At 41.4% G+C, this 19,749-nt stretch overlaps 1 protein-coding gene across 1 annotated transcript in view; it reads right to left on the minus strand.

The window, feature by feature from the left end:
• Positions 1-19,749, minus strand: part of APLP1 (amyloid beta precursor like protein 1) — a 34,485-nt gene that overhangs the window by 2,213 nt on the left and 12,523 nt on the right. Inside the window, exons 9-15 of the mRNA XM_029284334.1 lie at positions 19,152-19,280; positions 18,842-18,941; positions 17,743-17,877; positions 14,750-14,773; positions 14,538-14,605; positions 11,052-11,159; positions 654-797 (exon numbers count right to left, since the gene is read on the minus strand). Of these exons, the coding sequence (XP_029140167.1) occupies positions 654-797; positions 11,052-11,159; positions 14,538-14,605; positions 14,750-14,773; positions 17,743-17,877; positions 18,842-18,941; positions 19,152-19,280 (708 nt within the window). The remainder of the gene's footprint in view (positions 1-653; positions 798-11,051; positions 11,160-14,537; positions 14,606-14,749; positions 14,774-17,742; positions 17,878-18,841; positions 18,942-19,151; positions 19,281-19,749) is intronic.

Raw genomic sequence — 19,749 nt, forward strand, 5'->3', positions numbered from 1 at the left:
TCCTCTTTCTCTTCCAACTACCCTACACATCCCACCTCCTTCTTTTCCTCAACCTTCGGATGCAGTTTGGGGGTACTAGCCGACCACCTTCTCTTCACAAAGAAAAAATTACATTATTTCTCTGTAACATATTAATACACCAAATTTTATATACCTCTACCCCCTTCATCCCCTTCCCCCCTCCCGCCCCCCGGACTTCCCAGAACTGAATACAGGGATAAGCACATAACATCCCAAATCTAAATAAAGCTACCCAAACATAATACAATCAAATATTAACATACTTTAACTCTAATATGCAATAATAAACATAAATATAAAATATATATGTGTTCCTTTCTTGTTGATATCATTCAATGGAATCTCTTCTCCTGGGTGTCTGCAGAACAATGCACCAAGGAAAAAGCTACAATAGCCCCAGTTCTAAGGGAGCCACCATGTGCTTTCTATCTGTGCCATGCATCAGGACAGCAGACCGTGCTCTCCTTCACATGATACTGCTCCCAGATAGATTAAAGTGGAGAGGGGAGAAAACCTGATGTGAGCGAAAGGATTCAGAAGCTTTTATATAGTTTGAAATTCTTCTAAAAAACCTGCAATCCCTGAAATTTGACTGCACCCCAAGAGCAGATAGCTTCCCCCCCCAAAGGTACCTCAACAATGCCGTGACTGATGGTCCCATATGGCTTTCGGCGAACCATCAGGAGGCTGATGATAATCACCATGGCAACAGCCACTGCTACGATGAGGAGGCCAATCAGGGCCCCTCGGTTGATGGTTACCAAGGTGTCAGGCTCCTGTGGAAAAACAGAGTCAGTGTGATTTTAGGACAATCTTCATGTTTGCTAAAAAAGACACCTTGTTTCTACAGTGGTGAAGGATGATGGAAGAAAAGACTTCCTCCAGACTTTTGACAAAAGACACACATGCAGTAATTAGAATTATTGCTTTTCCAACCCGCTGGAATGGATGCTCCACCTGTTTAAACACCGCCAGAGATATTAAGAAATGAAATCTGAGTTCAAAACCCAATGCAGAGATTAAAGAATTTTGCCCAATGACATCATACAGATTGTCTAAATCAGGGATGTCCAACCTTGGCAACTTTATTGTGGACTTCAGCTCCCAGAATTCCCCAGCCAGCTAGGTGTCTAAACATCTGCAACTAAATACATTTGGCAGATAATTCAGTTTTCCCCCCCAACGTTTGCCTTGGTAACAAAATATTGCTTCTGGAGCACAAGATGGGGGTGCAATGGGGTGGGGTGAACTGGTACTATAATATTACGAGAAGATGTCTGGATCCCTTGAAAGAAATAAAAGAACAGATGTGTGCTTATGGCTAGAGTGTTCAATCAACCGCAAAAGAGCCACACAGGCGGATTTACTGACAGATTGGGTTATCTGAAGCTGAAAGTGGTTACAAAATGAGGTTTAAGAGAAAAGCTATGTTAAAAAAAAAAAAAAGAGAAGACCTACTTCTCGTTCAGATGAAGTTACCGAGACGGTATTAAAAAGACGAATTTGGGTCTCAAATCTTGTCACTATCGCTTGGAAAATCTCTGCCTCACAGGGTTTTGACCAGGGCGGGGACGGGGAGGGGGTAGGGGGTGGGGCGGACGGGCGTCCCGGTGAGTGACGGAGGTCCCGGGTAGGCAGATCGCCCAGGCAGCCCAGCAGCGCTATGGCGGTCACGCCCTCTGCCCGTACCCTTCAGCATCAACTGTGCATGATGGGGTGTGAGGCAGAGTCTTGTGTACGCTGCCTGGCTGCCATGTCCTTGGCTGCGCTGCTCCGGGTGGGCCACGCTCAGGGTCGACTCTCCTTCAGGGGGGCTGCTGGAAAGGAGGGGGTCGTGGGGGGAGGCGAGGCTGGGGCAACTTCACATGTGCCCACAGAGAGGGCTCCGAGTGCCGCCTCTGGCACCCGTGCCATAGGTTTGCCACCACTGGTTTAGAATATCAAGACAGAACCATCTTTCTCCCATGCCAGTTTATTAATAACTGCTGGATGGAATTATTCATCACACCTTGCCAGTAATATAGATGTGATGAATAATTCCATTCATTTAGTGACCGCTTAAAGTTACAACTGCAGCCTTCGCTGCGTGTTTGTGGGACTATCAGTAAAAAAAAAAAGTTCCATCAGACTTTCTAACTTCTCGCGAGATCTCGTGAGTCCCACAAACACGCGGCGAAGGCTGAGAAGCGAACGGAGAAATGGAATGCAGCTGAAAGGCAGGTTAGTAAAAAAACACTTGGGGGAGGCGAGGGCATCTGGGCGGGGGTGAGCCCAGCAACCTTACCCTGCGCGACTTTGGCAGGTGTCTGGCAGGGGGAGGGAAGCAACTGGTTTACCATCATGCTACCGCTGCCGTGTTGCTTCTCTACCCCATGCACAGGCCCCGCCCCACCCCTTGCATGGAGCGCCCTGCTCCCGCTGTTCCCCCCACCCCCACGTGGCACCTTCTTTCCAGCTCCGACGCATCACTTCCTCTGCTGCTGTGTAGGATTAAAAATAAAGTTCAGTCAATCAATTCCAACTTTGTGAGATCTTTTTTTTCCCCGCAACAAGTTGAAATTGATTGATTGATTGAACTTTTTTTTTTTTGCACACGGCAGCAGAGGCCTAAAGCGAAAAGGTTTTATAAAACCCAGCTTAAAAAGCCACTTGCATGGGGAGATTTTGATGCATGTTACTCATGGACGGGACTTAAAGCCTTGGACTGGGGCGACGGCGCGTGTGCCCACAGAGAGGGCTCTGCGTGCCACCTGTGGCACGTGTGCCATAGGTTCGCCACCTCAGCCCTATTTTGTCAGCTTTTACCTGTTTGCTCCTTATTTTTTTTTTTTCATCTGGTGGTATTAAATTGCATGCATTTGAATTGTTATTACAAACTGCCTGGAGGAACTGAATGCAACTGTATACGTGTGCTAAAATGAAAAAAAAGAAGAAAGAAACTGGTTTTATATTGGGTGGAGGCCACATGCTGAGATTGCACTTAATCTTTGGAGAAAGGGGATGTGGGAATTTCTTTCAAACTCCCAGGAATTCTACAATTTCAGTTTTGGGCGGTCTGATTTGCTTCTACTACTTCTAAGTGTAGTAACAAGACTACCATGTCCATTAAGGCTAGAAAAGAAGAGAGGAAAAGTTATAAAGTGGGTTTCTTCAATCTGGTAACTTTCAGATATTCCAACCTCATAATGTCAGCCAACATGGTCACTGCCTGTGGGGACCAGGAGTCAAAGTCCAGGAAAATATGAGGTACAGAATGCTTTAGAGCAGGGGTCTTCAAACCTGGCCCTTTTATAACTTGTGGACTTCAACTCCCAGAATTCCTCAGCCAGCATTCTGGGAGTTGAAATCCACAAGTCATAAAAGGGCCAAGTTCGAAGACCCCTGCTTTAGAGGCTTTGGAGAATCCATAAAGATTAATCACCAGGGAACGGAGTAAGTTATTCTAAACCAGTGTTTCTCAACCTTGGCAGGGGAATTCTGGGAGTTGAAGTCCACACATCTTCAAACTGCCAAGGTTCAGAAACACTGCTCTAAAATATAGAATGTCTTTTGTCTATAGTAGTGTTTCTCAACCTGGGCAACCTTAAGATGTGTGGACTTCAATTCCCAGAATTGAATTCTGGGACCTGAAGTCCACACACCTTAAAGTTGCTGAAGTCGAGAAATATTGATCTGTAGCAAAGGTAGGCAGCCTGTTTGGGCCCCGGCCTGCCTAGGCTGCAGGAACCCAGCATCCATCTCCCCTTCTTAACCCCCTTTGGAGTTTTCTTCTTCAAAATGATGCTGTGGATGTGTTAAAGTTCTCCAAGACCCAAGGCCAGGGGTAGGCAACCTTGGCTCTTTTATGACTCATGGACTTCATGGCTGGTTCAGGAATTCTGGGAGTTGAAGTCCATGAGTCATAAAAGAGCCAAGGTTGCCTACCCCTGCCCAAGGCACTAATTTTGCTCTGAAGATGCCAACTCCACAATAAATTAAACAGAAATGGGATATTTCAACCTTACTGAATCCTAGATTCAGCTGGCTTTATTCTATAATCCTTGTTACAGAGATACAGTTCACTATTGCTGTCTTACCAATATTTACCCTGGTATGTTTCTATCAACGTGGAGAAATTGCTACTTTACAGAAGCAGTTTGCCTCGCTTTTAATCTGCTTCTCAACCATCTGAATTCTGAAATGACTACGGTTTGCTTGCTACCTCAGCTCTCACCTGCGACAAGAACTTATGATTTATTCATAAAGCTGAGGTCAGCATAAAGCCTGAGGAATCTGTGCACAAAAGGCACTGCTTATTTTTAAGGAGAAAGGGATTAGCAACTATTACGACAAGCATTGCCAAGTTCAGGAGTAATTGAAATAAGCTTTTGATCCCTGCAGCATTTGTTAAATATTCACAGCAGATAGAGAACTGGATTTCTTCTTACGCCCCAGGACACTGTTACAAACAATCTGCCTTCATCTGTTCAGTTGTGTACGATTTTCAGAGACTTTAGAGATTACAAATAATGCTTACGTTAATATTTCCACTTGGGGCATCTGTAATTCAGATGTAAAATGCTGCGTGGGTCTGAAGGAGCTCTAAAAACACTGTTTTTCATGCCGATTTGTTGTATTTGGCATTTTAGCTTGTTGAAAACAACTTCCAATCTCACAAACACTCAACCAAAGTACCAAAGCTTGCAGTGTGTTGCCTCTCTGGATTTTGCAGAGAACAAAGCTGTGATTATAGCTTCTAATGTTTGTTTTTCATAGAGAGAAGTGGTTTCTACCTCTTATTTCGTCTCCCAACTCCCTATTATTCTTATAGGTCCATAAATCAGAGAAAATACTTATTCTTCTGACACCATTAAAAGAAAACCATAAGCAACGAAGTGGAATGGGATATGAAGCAGAGATGACCTCAGGCATGGAAAGAATGATGATTTTTTTTTTTTAAAAAAAAGATGAAATCTCCCTAGGATAAATTTTCTTTTGGAGGGAATTTTGAGATGCAAACCAGTCTCCTCTACTTCCTGTTGAATAATCCAATGCCAGTGATTATTGGGGAGAAAAGAAGCTGAATTAATAATCAACCACCAGAAGACGGAGGCCAAGTATAGTAAGTTTTATGTTACAACAGATGTATGCAGGGCACAGAGTCAACTGACACCAGTGGGGATCTGGAATTAAACATGCAACTGAGGGAATAGTAAAGATATTAGACAAAGCACACATAACAATTTGATGAGGCAAAGATCACCATTTTTTTTCACAGAGGAAGCCCTGTTTTGAATCCCAGAGAAGGAAAGATGATCTGTACAAAACGTGATTTCAAGAATCAGTCCCTGATAAATAAGAGACAATAATGAAAAGGCTAATGGGCAGCAAGATGTACTTATTTCCTTGGGCTCAAATGAAGAACTCGACATCTATGGGAGAGGTCCATGACTTTCTATAGGGATGGGCCATATTTTGTTACTACTGTCTGGTCCACATGTATATGTATATAGTATGTCTAGTCTAGAGAAAAGAAGGACTAGGGGTGACATAATAGCAATGTTCCAATATTTGAGGGGCTTCCACAAAGAAGAGGGGGTCAACTTATTCTCTAAAAAAGCACCAGAAGGCAAGACATGAAGCAATGGATGGAAACTAATTAAGGAGAGAACTAACCTAGAACTAAGGAAAAAAATCCTGACAATGACAACAATAAACCAATGAAACGGTTTGCCTTCAGAAGTTGTGGGTGCTCCATCACTGAAGGCTTTTAAGAAGAGACTGAACAGCCATTTGTCTGGAATGGTATAGGGTCTCCTGCTCGAGCAGGGGGCTGGACTAGACGATAACCAAGGTCCCTTCCCACTCTGATATTCTGTTATTCTATTTACTCTACATTTTCAGTATCATAAGTTGGAAGGCCACCCACAACTATTAATGAAGGTGAAGACATCCATCAAAAATAAGATACAACTACTACTGATAGTATATTTAATCTGGTTTTGGAAGCAGTATCTTTTTCAATTTCAGTTGATGAAAAAAACAGAACAATGCAATAATGCTTATATTTTTACTGGATATAAATGACTTTCTTCTGAGTGCTGGCCATTATCAGAACAAGGATCTGATGATAAATAAGCATTTGATCAAACCCACTTCCTTTTCCTTAAGTTCTTTATTTTCAGGTTTTGCAGAAGCTGCTCCTGTAATTAATTCTCCATTTAAAACCGACTTTGTCACCTGATTGATTACAACCTCTCCAAATGTCATCCCCTCCAGGCAAGTGGGTCTTCAGCTTCACAAAACCAAACTGGCTGGGAATTTCTAAGCTCGGGATGTTCAGCATTGCTGGAGGACACCAAAGCTGGGGAAGCCTAATTTAATATATTTATGAACTGCTTTGAGAAGGCTCCAAATATGCATATGGATATGAAAATCTATTTTCTCTGCATTTTGCAACTCAGCTTTGAATAGCCTTGAAGCTTTTCCTTTATCCTGGAGCTATTAACTCCCCACTTCTACTCTAGCCACACTTTCTATAATGGCTGAGCAAGCTGGATTTTGAAGCTTTATATATATATTTACTAGATTTAAGCATCACCTTTCTACTGCAAGCACTCAAGATAATTAAAACTGATGGCTTCAAACTGGTCCTGTTTACTTCCAATTCAGCCAGATGTAGAGCTTGACATGAAAGTCACAAATATCTGTAGCTCCCAACACCTACAATTGTTGTTGTTTAGAAGTAAAACAAATTATAAATCATCCATTAAGAAGAAATATGCTAAACAATGTCCACAAACCTAGCCACAACTTGACAAATCTGAGCTTGCCTACACTTCTTCAAAGACAGTTTCAAAGAAAACATTGGAGTGACTAAATAGAATTTAAAAAGTATGTCCCTTGGGGAAAAAAAATTAAAGCTATTGCCCATGTGGGGAAAAATCCTCAAAGAATTGAAATACTATCAGTTGAAACATAATAAAATGCCTAATAAGGTTGGGCCAAGAAAGAAAAAAGAAAATATAATCTAGATAGAGGTATAAAAGCCAAGGAGAAGAATGTTAAAAGGATTGCATTAGAAGCAGGAAGCTTGCCAGAGATAATGGTTTGTGTCATTAGACCATCAAGATGTAAAAAGAGCACTTAGGGAAGACAGAAATATTATGGAGAAGTTAAATGACTGCTTTGCATCTGCCCAAGACAAAGCCAAGGTTGGCAAAATAGATCCAAATTTTTTTCCACTAAGGCAATAAATCTGAAGAAGTGACACAAACAGAATCATCTTTAGAGGACACTTTAGAACAAACAGATAGATTAAACTCATAAATCACTAGCAGCAGATGGAATTCTCCCAAGAGTCCCAAAATAACACATAATATGAGCTAGCTGTAACACCCAATTCAAGACAGGTGATTGTGCCTTGCTGTCTGAGAAAAGGAAGAAGCAAAAAAACAAAACACTACACCTCAGAATTATTACACAGTTGAACAGCACCTACCAAAGAGATGCTAGGCACTGCCATTCAATCTGTTTTTGTGAAGAGAGAGAGAAGAACATCTGAAATGAACTGAAGTAGCAAATTCCCAGTAAAAAGCTGGTGATGTCAAATATCTGCTTGGCCTGTAGCTGTGCACAGTGCCAACTTTGAAAATGAGCATGGCTGTGGCCATTTTCCCTATTCATTTTCAGTTGACACATTGAAGGGGGGAGAGGGAATTGCCAGGTGATTCGCTAGTCAAAATAATCTTTTGTCCCATGGGAACCAAGGTCATTGGCTACTCCTGAGACTGCTGGCTGGGCGTTTTTGTGCAAAGCCTGCCAAGAAGATGTATTGGGGAATGTAGTTGCTTGCATAGTTTTAGAGATGGGATTTCTTAACTTTGTATTGGGGAATTGTTACGTGTGTCTTCAGACTTGCTGATACTTTGTAATTAATAAATATGTTCTTTGAGGAATTTCCAAGCCTCAGAGTACTGCTTTATTTGTCTCTGTCTGTCGGAACCATGACAACAAGCTTGCTTAAATCCACCTTGCCCCAAAACAAAACAAAACAAAAGCTAATTGGTGTATCTCTGAAAACCCCAGGCACTCGAAGCTGATTTCATTGATGAAGGCTGGCAGCAGTGGGACTTACTACGTGACCTCTCTTGTATGTATAGTATGCTACTATGAATATTCACGCAGCCACAAACAAAAAGGAAATGATGCTTGGAATTAGTGGCTGAAGAGGGATTAAATTGAGGCATGTTGGTGATCTAAAATATACAGCTGTAAGCAAAGCAGTCCCTTCAAGCCACTACACAGAAAATTGTAGCCAAGTCTTTTTCAAGGCAAGCTGGATTCCTTCATGGATGTGTCTGTATAGTTTTGTACAGTTCATCAACAGCACTGAGGAGGCTACCTAGTTTGGTAAGGAAACATCTGCATGAAAACCCCACCAAGCTCAGAGAGCATCAAGAACCCCACAGTTCAATCCTGAGCTATAAATAGTCTCTTTTATCCGTATAGTTCTCTTGACAACAATATGGAAAAGGTTGGCACTGCCTTTTTCTACATTGTTTCCTCAATCCCCAGGTTATTCTACAGCGGTGGCATTTTCTGGTGGACTTCCACCCAAGTGTGAACCAGATCCCATTCCAATTAGCTTCCTGAAATCAGCTAGGACTGCTTAGATGCTGCAGTCAAACTGGCATTTACATATGTTTGTTATGAAGTCTAATCAGATGTGAATGAATGTACAAGATATGTCTCCATACAGAAGTATTCCTGCAATGGGGATTCTAAATCTAAACATCCTCTTTTTCCTCCATGTGAGGATACTATTTGTGTAGATCAGCCAACTATGCTGGCTGGGGAATTCTGAGAATTGAAATCCACAGGTCTTAAAGTTGCCAAGTTTGGGAAACCCTAATGTAGATGATACTGTATATTATTAAAAGTGACCAGAATGTATGAAACTGCCTTATAGAACTAGTGAAAGGAGCACTGCAGCCAACCTTATTGATTTTGTTCTTGCTGTTTTTGATTATTAGTGCATTTTCAGGAATAAGGAGATTCATACATGGTTGGAAAAGATGACTAAAATACAGATAGAATTTAAACCAGAATTGTTTCTGTTAGGAATACTAGGAGCCAAGTATGAGAAGGAGAATTCGTATTTAATATTGCATATACTGACAGCAGCGAGAATAGCATTTGCCCAATACTGGAAAAATGATAATTTACCAACTGAAGAGATCCTAATTAAGAAAATTTTAGAATGTGCAGAAATGGATAAATTAACTTTAGAGATTAAAGAGAAAGAAGACTCAGTTTATTTCAAAACGTGGGATAATTTTTACCAATGGTTAGCAAAACGAACTAGTGAGAAATGAATGTGATATGTTATCGTGAATACATACCAGTAAGATGAATGATACGTATTGACTAACTGATACCGTTTAGGATTATCGTTTCTCATATTCATTATAGCTATTTATTATTATGTTAATTAGTGTTATTGAACATATGTACCCGGACAATAGTCTGTTTGCTAAAGCTTGAAGATGTTAATGGGGGCAACCCCATTGTTGTTCCCATCCCTCTCCCAATCCCAATCCTGATTCCCATCCCGAACCCCAACTCCCAGAATGACCCCACCCCTTCCCCAACCTTATAAAACTTAATAAAACTTTATAAAGAGGAATAAGGAGATGGTGCAATAACTTTTATAGAATTTGTCTTGTCTTTTTGGTTAGTTCTCCAGCTTGGGCCCAATAGATGAAGACAACCACATAGACAGGATAAGACAAACACAGAAGAGGTGACCCTACTCAAGGATGGGGGTTCATTTTCAGGGTGGCTCATTCATTATTTAAATTCAAAAACCAAAAAAATAAAAACAAATAAAAACAAACCCAAACCTACCAAGTTTTTCCACATTTAAAGTTTCACCTCACTTTTACACACAATGAACTGGAGAGAACCTGAGAGAACCTGGAGTTTTGCCTATTATCTTTTATGTTCTTATTTTTTTTAAAAAAAAGGTTTCTATATGAAGAGCATTTCGCACAATTCTCTGGTCTAAGTTGGATGTTAATTTTTCTACGGTTAGATCAGGTTGGGGCTTTATATTAAAACCAATGCAAAAATCCTCGTTGCATTTGGCCTTAGTTTTAACTACTTGTCTCCTGCTCCCAAAAGATTAAAGGCTTAAAAACCCCTCCCACTGCCAAAGTTGGATTCTAGTCTAGATTGGGCACCCCTGCCATCTACGTTGATATAGTTTTTAAATGCTATGTATTAAATCAGGGATGAGCAATGTAAGTCCCACAGGCAGTGCATTCACAGTGAGATCCCCTGAGAAGCTGCTGCTGAAATTTAGCAGGGAGCCATTGCCATATCTAGTCTGGTTCTTAGATTGAAGAACCAGACTTTTAGGTTATGAATGAATAACAGAGTTAGCAGGGACCTTGGAGATCTTCTTGTCCAACCCCCTGCTCAAGCAGAAAACTCTATACCATTTCAGACAAATGTTTGTTCAATCTCTTCTTAAAAGCCTCCAGTGTTGGAGCATTCACAGCTTCTGGAGCAAGTCGTTCCACTGATAAATTGTTCTAACTGTCAGGAATTTTCTCCTTAGTTCTAGATTACTTCTCGCCTTGATTAGTTTCTATCCTTTGCTTCTTGTCCTGCCTTCAAGTGCTTTGGAGAATGGGATGACTCCCTCTTCTTTGTGGCAGCCCCTCAAATGTTGGAAGACTGCTATCAGGTTACCCCTACTCCTTCTTTTCATTAAACTAGACATACCCAATTCCTGCAACCATTCTTCATGTTTTAGCCTCCAGGCCCCTAATCATCTTTGTCGCTCTTCTCTACAATCTTTCTAGAGTCTCATCAAAACTGGATGCAGTATTCCAAAGGTGGTCTTACCAGGGCATCATAAAGTAATATTAACACTTCACAGGATCTTGATTCTATCCCTCTATTAATGCAGTCTAGGACTTTGTTGTCTTTTTTTGACCAGGCAGCCATGACTCACAAGGAAGGTTAGGGGACCTGAAGCCCACTTGATAGGTGGAAGGGAATGTGCCTTGAAAGCTACTTACCAGTTCATCCCGTTGGATTTCTTGGGACTTGTATACCATGCCTTTGACATCTGAGGCAGACACATTGACCTGTAGGATGGATGGGGGATGGTTTTTGATTTAGGTTATACAATCAGGGGAATGCAAAGCTGGATGGGTAATCCAGCAACATTATCTTCCTCTTAGCGCAAAATCATTCCAGTCACATGAGACAATTGCAATCTAATCCTTTACAGAGTGCGTAGCTCCTGTACTCCAATATGTAACCTAAATAGGGAAGCATTTTCCTCTTTCAAGCTGGAACATGGGGAAACATGGCCTGGTCCTCCACATAATGGGAAAATGGCAATGCATCAACCTTCACAAGACAGCAATTATTCATTTGAAAGCACACTCATCTCCATCATCTCCTTGAACATAGCAAAGTTAATACATGGAAAACAGATGGGCTCAGGACATATCACTGCATATAAAAAAAAAGGGCCAGGCTTTGAACTACCACCTCAGCAATGAACAATCCTGAACAGGATTCGCACCTCACACAGTGTCTGCCGGGACTCCATGTATAAATGCGGCATAGTATTCTCCCCTCACTATGACTGTGGGGTCCCACGTCAAACTGTAGATCACATTGTGACCAATTGTAAGCTGAGGGCATATACCAGTCCAGTATTTGTTTTATTTTTAATATAAACGATGCTGCACTTCAATAGTTAGATGGCCTAGACCAGTGGTGGCGAACCTATGGCACGGGTGCCAGAGGTGGCACTCAGAGCCCTCTGGGGGCACGCGCGCTGTCACCCCAGTCCTAGGCCTTCAGCTGGGTTTTATAAAATCCTTTTCGCTTTAGGCCTCCACCGCCGTGTGCAAAAAAAAAAAAAGGTTCAATCAGTCAATTTCAACTTCTTGCGGGAAAAACAAAGATCTTGCAAAGTTGGAATTGATTGATTGAACTTTTTAGTCCCACCCAGTCGGCCGTTACCACCGCAGCAATGCCCACCCAATGGGCCACACCCACCCAATGGGCCACACCCCAATGGGCCACACCCACCCAATGGGCCACACCCAGCCAATGGGCCACACCCACCCGGCACTCGACGATGCATAAGTGGGTTTGGTTTGCAGTTTGGGCACTCGGTCTCTAAAAGGTTCGCCATCACTGGCCTAGACACTGGTATTTGAACATTGATCTTTTAAAATGTCTGTGTCATCCAGGTCATAGTTATCCCAAAGGTGCTTTTTCACGAGGCAACTGGACTTTCTGGGTTTTCTTTGAAGACATTTCGCTTCTCATCCAAGAAGCTTCTTCAGCTCTCACTGGAGGGTGGGATCCTTCCATTCCCCACCATCCAGTCAGAACTGAAGCTTCTTGGATAAGAAGTGAAGCGTCTTCAAAGAAGAACAAAGTCCAGTTGCCTCCTGAAAAAGTACCTTTTGGGATTGATAACAACAACAACAACAACAACAACAACAATGTTGGAAGGAACCTTGGAGGTCATCTAGTCCAATCCCCTGCTCAGGCAGGAAACCTTATACCATTTCAGACAAATGGCTGTCCAGTCTCTTCTTAAAAACTTCCAGGTTGGATCATTCACAGCTTCTGGAGGCAGGTTGTTCCACTGGATTAATTGTTCTAACCATCAGAAATTTCTCCTTAGTTCTAGGTTGCTTCTCTCTTTGGTTAGTTTCCATCCGATGCTTCTTATCCTGCCTTCAGGTGCTTTGGAGAATAGCTTGACTCCCTCTTCCTTGTGGCAACCCCTGAGATATTGGAACTCTGCTATCATGTCACCCCTCATCCTTCTCTTCATTAGACATACCCAATTCCAGCAACCGTTCCTTATATGTTTTAGCCTCCAGTCCCCTAATCATCTTTGTTGCTTTTTGTACTCTTTCTAGAGTCTTACTTTTTTCACCATTGAATTTCATTTTGTTAGATAGCGCCCAATGTTCAAGTCTGTCAAGATCCTTCCGTATTTTAAGCCTATCTTCTGGAGTGTTGGCTATTCCTGCCAGCTTGGTGTCGTTCGTAAATTTGATGAGTTCCCCATCTATCCCCTCATCCAAATCATTGATGAAGATGTTGAAGAGCATTGGGCCCAGAACAGAGCCCTGGGGCACCCCACTACACACTTCCCTCCATGTAGATGCAGTTCCATTGAGGACCACACGCTGAGTACGGCCGGTCAGCCAGTTACCAATCCATCTGGTGGTGATGCTGTCTAACCCACATTTTTCTATCTTATCAAGTAGTAGGTTGTGGTCTACTTTATCAAATGCCTTACTGAAGTCCAAGTAAATTATATCCATGGCATTCCTCTGGTCCACTAATTTTGTCACTTTACCATTTATATTTCATTGTGTTCTACTGATCTAGATGAAATATTAATATGTATTGCTAGTCCATATATAGGATTTAGGATTTGGATTTATTATATTTATACCCCGCCCTTCTCCCGGAGGACTCAGGGCGGCTTACAGCCAGTTTAAAAACAGTTTGATACAAATACAATACAAAATTTAAGAGAATAATTAAAAATAAATATTTAAATAGGCCGTTTCTACTAAAATTTAGTTAAAACCAATTTAAAATACCCCTAGGCCAGTCCTTTAGCATATTCCATATGCTAAATAAATAAATAAACTGCATATAAGAAGCTTAGTTTTTCCACTAAGTGGCTTTAAGATGTGTGAGAATTCCCCAGACAGCATGCTTCAGTCAGTTGAAGCCCATACATCTTAAAGCCATCAAGGTTGAGAAACAATGATCTAGAACATCAAATGATAAAGAGAGTCAGTATAGAGTTTGGTCACTTGTCTCAAGCAAAATTGATGGAGCCATCTCTTAATCTGACCTCTTAATCTGACCTCTTATGAGATTAACCCTTAATATTAAGTAATCAGCTTAAAAATCAAAACCTCTATTATACAACAAATAATTTGATGTTACATAAACATCACTGCATTTAAATAATATACTGCATTCAAGATTCATAACAACATAATAAAAAAGAGGGAATAAACACCACTGGAGAGGGAAGCCACATATATTGCTCTGAATTACTTAGGACAAGGTAAGATTAAGAGATGTCTCCATCAACTTCGCTTGAGTTTAGTGACCAAAGTTTATGCTGACTCTCTTTATTATCCAGATGTTGCTGAACTCTAAGTCTAAATACTATTAGCCCTAGAAGGGTGGAAACTGTGGCCTACCAATTTCTACAGCAGTGCTTCTCCACCTTGGGAACTTTAAGATATCTATGTGGACTTCAACATCCAGAATCTCCCAGCTAGAATGGGTGGCTGGGGAATTCTGGGAGTTAAAAGTCCATGCATCTTTAAGTTGCCAAGGTTGAGAAACGTCATAGAGGATCCCATATAATTCTCTCTCCATTTTGGAAGAAAGGGGTATGTAATTGTAATATACAGCAATAGAAATAAAGGGCAAAAGATTTCCTCTGCACCTACCTTATGTTCATACTCATACAGCAGGGCTTTGTCACTAGTTGGGTAGTCGTATTCTGCCAGCCCTGAAGCTGCAGAGAAAAGAACCGGGTGAAGGTTAGAGGAACAGAAGCCTCGGTTGGTAACAATCCACACGGCCCTTTCCTTTGGTCTCAGCCATTGCTACTAAAACCTACAGAGACGGGCTCCATGAAGGTCTTGAGCCGAGAACTTACCTTTCTTGTCGACCGATTCAGAATCTGCCCATTCCCCACACAGCATCAGAAGGAGAGGAGGAGAGCGCGGCAGAAAGGAAAAAGAGAACAGAAAAAGAAAAATAATTTTGAGAAGAAGAGGCAAGAGACACACAATATGCTGAGACAGGGGGAGACAAAGCCCCAGGAGCAGAAAAAAGGGCACTCTCTTCCCCAATTCTCCCCCAACAACAACAAGGGAGAAAGAATGCTTGTGTTTAAAACAATTCCCTTAACTAGTTACTGAATTAACTCATTTTCTAACTTTATACAATACATTGAACCAAAATCTAGTGCAGGTAGTCCTCATGGTTATGATGACATTTGGCATTGGAATTTCTATCATAATGGAAATAATGCAGTCATAAAGCAGCACATCATGTACTCATATCACTTAGGGACAGCAATCCTGGCAGTCCCAGTTGGCGTCGTAACCCAGGGGCAGGGGTCACGTGACTGAGTCCTAGGCAAACGGGCTGGCGAGGGCCATGGGCGGACACTGAGTGGCTGGGGAATTCTGGGAATTGAAGTCCACACATCTTAAAGTGGTTAAGGTTGAGAAACACGAATCTGGAGGAAACAAAAGGAAGTACTGGCAAATTTGCTGGCTGGGGAATTCTGGGAATCAAAGTCTTAAAGTTACCAAGGTTGACAAACACCACTCTAGATCCCATTCCTACAATCAAGGAAAAGAGCTGGAGCAAGCAGCTCCATTTACCATACTTCTCATCTAAGGGGCTGGAACCAATACCAGTAGCCCTACAATTCAGCCCAAAATTTATGTTGCTGCAATATTTGTTAAGTGAATTTCACCCCATTTTATGACATTTCTTGCCACAGTTGTTAAGTGAATAACTGCAACTGTTAAGTTAGTAACATGGTTGTTAAGTGAATCTGCCTTCCCCACTGACTTTGCTTGTCAGAAGGCTGCAAAAGGTGATCACATGACACCGGGACACTGCAACTGTCATAAATGTGAGTCAGTTGCCAAGCATCTGAATTTTGATCACAGCACCCTGGATCATAACTCCCTTTTTTAGTGCCATTGTAACTTCGAACGGTCACTAAATGAACAATTGTAAGTAGAGGACTACCTGTAAGTCTTTTGACTAAGCCAGCAAGAAAATGCTTATTTTCTCTTAAATTGCCAGTTACGCAGACTGTTAAATCTTTTCAGTCAGGGCTCTGTCGATTTTTTTTTTTCAACAGATCTCAATATTTCATTCCATCAGAGCAAAAGAAAAAAGAAAAAAAGAAAAAGAAAGAAAGGAGTTTACCAGTCACTTTTATGAGCGTATTATTTTTGTTCTCACTTTTATGAGCGTATTATTTTTGTTCTCACTTTTATGAGCGTATTATTTTTGTTCTCCGTCAGGAACCAAGATCAAAGCGAACAATGAGTTTCAGAGCATTGCTTATCCTTGAATTCTGCTGACTGTTTCCCTCCTTGCGCCGGAGGCAAAACTGTTGTGTTACTATTGCCATACTATTGCCTTTGTGCTAGTGGGAAGCTATTGCTAGCGTAACTTTGACATCAGCAGGATTATAAAAAATCAGAGAGGGAAACTGGAAAATGGTGGAGGCAAAGTGGAAGCTAGACTTTTGGCATGCTTAGATCTGCATTCTTCTAGTACCCAGTTTATCACGGCAAAAGAAATCGGATATACATTAACAGATTCTCTTTGGAAATACTGTAGTACCTTGATGCACCCATTTGTATATAACACCTTACCCTATGATGGTAATCATATCCCATTCTTAATAGTGTGTTCAAAACCTTAAGCTTTTGTTTTAAACTTAAGTGTTCCCCCTATTTTTTAAGATTTGCAGTATGCTGATTTCATGGATTTATTTTGTTACTCTGCCTACTAATGAAGGGATATTACTAGTATTGTTTAAGCCAATATTTCTCAACCATGGCAGCTTTAAGATGTGTGGATTTCAGAATCTCCCAGCCAGCATCAAGAAAAGCATGCTCTTTTAATGCTGAATTTATAGTCCTCTCCTTGCCTATCATATGTAACAGAATTTCTATATTTTTTTCCTGCATCTTTGGCTTTAGATAATTTCGCTAGCTGTCCTCCTCAACTTGCTTGCATGCTCATTATTATTTTCCTTTAACAGACACAATCTATCACCCAAACCAGCCCATTTTTACAACAGGAATATTTTTTCTACATATCAATATTGTTGACACTTTGACATCTTTGAATGGTTCATCTAACTGCCTATCCTAACATTTTTTAAGGTTACATTGTTCAACTACTCTCTAGATATAATAACAACAACAATTAATAGTAATAAGCACCTCGGGTGCAGTCACAAAACAGCTGGGAGCATCTTGAACGCATCTGGGCATTCTTGAATGCCCTCGGCTTTGACAAAATCACCACCAGTCAATTGCAAAAGACAAGTTTTCCTTGGAACAGCTTACATCCTGCAATGATACTTTAACACCATCTAACAACATCTGCTTAACCCAGCTCCTTGGGAAGGACTCGATAGGTGGATAAAAATGCCAAATCCAATCTAAAAATCTGGCTGACAATGCGAAGAACCACAATCAGACACCATATGCAAACACATAGACAACAGAGAGTTCCAGAAACAAAAAATGAATCAACATATTGTTTTTCCTTCTGCTGATTTTAAAAACCTTCCTTCTATTTCATTTCCCAAAGATTCTAATTATTTTCTGTCTCAAACCGGGACATGTTTTTCATATACTGCAAACTAAGATCTAGTGCAGGGGTCTCCAAACTTGGCAACTTTTAAGACTTGTGGACTTCAACTCCCAGAATTCATCAGCCAGCCAGGGCTGGCTGAGAAATTCTGAGAACTGAAGTCCACAAGTCTTAAAATTGCCAAGTTTGAAGACCCCTGATCTAGTGAGATGTTTCAAAACTAGATAGCTTTTTTCCCTACCTTTCTGACCTTTGGTTAGAAAGCAATGAGGAGCAATTTATCTGACCCACCTTCTCCATCACGGCTCTCAGCAGCTAGATCCTCACCACTGTCCATGGGTAGAAACTCTTCTGTGGTGCGGGTCTCGGAGATGGAGGTAGTAAGCAGATCATTGGTGGACACCCGTTCAGATCGCAGCAGCTCCTCTACAAGAATGGAGAAACAGGAAATATATTATTTGGAGCCCTATCTTAGAGTTTTGAGAATCTATCTTGTCTGCTACAACATATCCCAATTTTTTGCAAAGGTTTTCATTTCAGGACATGCTCAGATTCATTCATTCTTTGTAGGAGAACTTTCCTTCTGAGAAAAATCCAGCCCTTCACCCATAGGACAGATGCGCTTTGCAGATACACAGCTGGGCAAGACCAAGATATTTTACAATTGAAGAAGAAATAGTAATTCCAGATGCTTGGGAAGCACTCAATAGAGGGATAAAAATGCCAAATTCAGCCTAAACATCTGGCTGACTGTGTGATCCACCTAGAATTTCCCTTTACATTGACCCTTTTTCTCATAATAGGTCATTCTAGAGCATGGGTGTCAAACTTGCCACATCACATGACGTGTCACGATGTATCGTGACTTTTTGGCATTGCTGGAGCTGGGGTGGGTGCACCCTCCGTATGATGCAACCGGTCCGTTGGCCGGCAGTTTTTGACATCCCTGTTCTAGAGTGTCTATGGAGATTCTCCATCATCCAGATCATGGTTGTGTCAAAGGTGCTTTTCCAAAAGGCAACGGAACTTTCTTGGTTTTTTTCCTTGAAAACATTTTGCTTCTCATTCAAGAAGCTCCTTCAGTTCAGAACTGTAGAATTTGGGGCATTCTATCGTGCCTCTTCCTTCCTCTGGATAAATATAGAAGTATTTAGAAAATTACTCATCCTAGGTAGTAGAAATGATGCAATGAGATACAGTGAGAATATCAAATTAAGTAACCAATCAAACTAATTACTGAGGTAGCCATTGTTTTCATAGTACTTAAGAGCAGGCTGACCTTACAGTTGGGAAGGCATCCTAGTCTACAAGCAATAGGGTTGAACGGAAGACTTAATTTAAGAGCTGAGGAAGGATGATATTTGGGATAGGAAGGATCTGACGCATGTACCTATGTCTCCTCGGAGCTCCTGAGTTAGCTGGGGATTCTTGTATAGTAATGCAAGGCTTTGGTTCATCCGTTCCTCAATGACATGGAGATGAGTATACACCTGGGAAAACACGCAATAATGGAAAATGATTCCTTCTAGAGAAGTTTTTCTCAGCCTTCGCCACTTGAAGATGTGTGGACTTCAACTCGCTGGCTGTGGAATTCTGGGAGTTGAAATCCACACATCTTCAAATGGCCAAGGCTGAGAATCACTGTTCTACAGTAATTCCAAAGACCCAAGATGGCAGCACTAGGTAGAAGGAAATCATACCTGGAATTTCATTTGTTCGGCCTTTTCAGGATCAGCTGCTGCCACGTGCTGGTAATGGCGGAGAGTGTGGCGCTGATCTTTCTGTTCGGCCCGTACATATCTCTTCAGAGCTGCCAGGATGCGGTCGGGCTGTGTCAAAAGAATAGTGTGACATAAATTAGTTGAATTAAATAAATTAGCTGATTGTCTGCTGTTCCTTGGCCAATTCTCAATAGTTCGCCTTTGAGCAAATGGGATTTACTACTTGCCTCTCTTGGTTTCCTCCATTTCAGGCACAGATAAGTACAGGTGGAAGCACAATCAAAAAGCCTTTGGCTGATTTTGAAAAAGCTAAACAGAATGATTGGAAAACTGAAAAAGACTGGGAGTTAAGGCAGTGGTAAACCTCTGTGGTATTGGAATCCTGGAGACAACTTGAATTGTAGGGGCCATCAGGAGCTGAACAAAAGGGATGGCAAACTTGACTTTGCATGATGTGTACAGGAAGTGGAGCCACAGGAAAAATAAAAATTGTGAGGGCTTTCCATATAAAACCTGGCACGCTTAACATGCTAAGATCCCCATTTTGACATACTATATCATTAGGAAGGAAGTGCTG

Source organism: Protobothrops mucrosquamatus, unplaced genomic scaffold (assembly GCF_001527695.2).
Source record: "Protobothrops mucrosquamatus isolate PMUCROS unplaced genomic scaffold, P.Mucros_1.0 scaffold542, whole genome shotgun sequence".
NCBI classification, from domain to species: Eukaryota; Metazoa; Chordata; class Lepidosauria; order Squamata; family Viperidae; genus Protobothrops; species Protobothrops mucrosquamatus.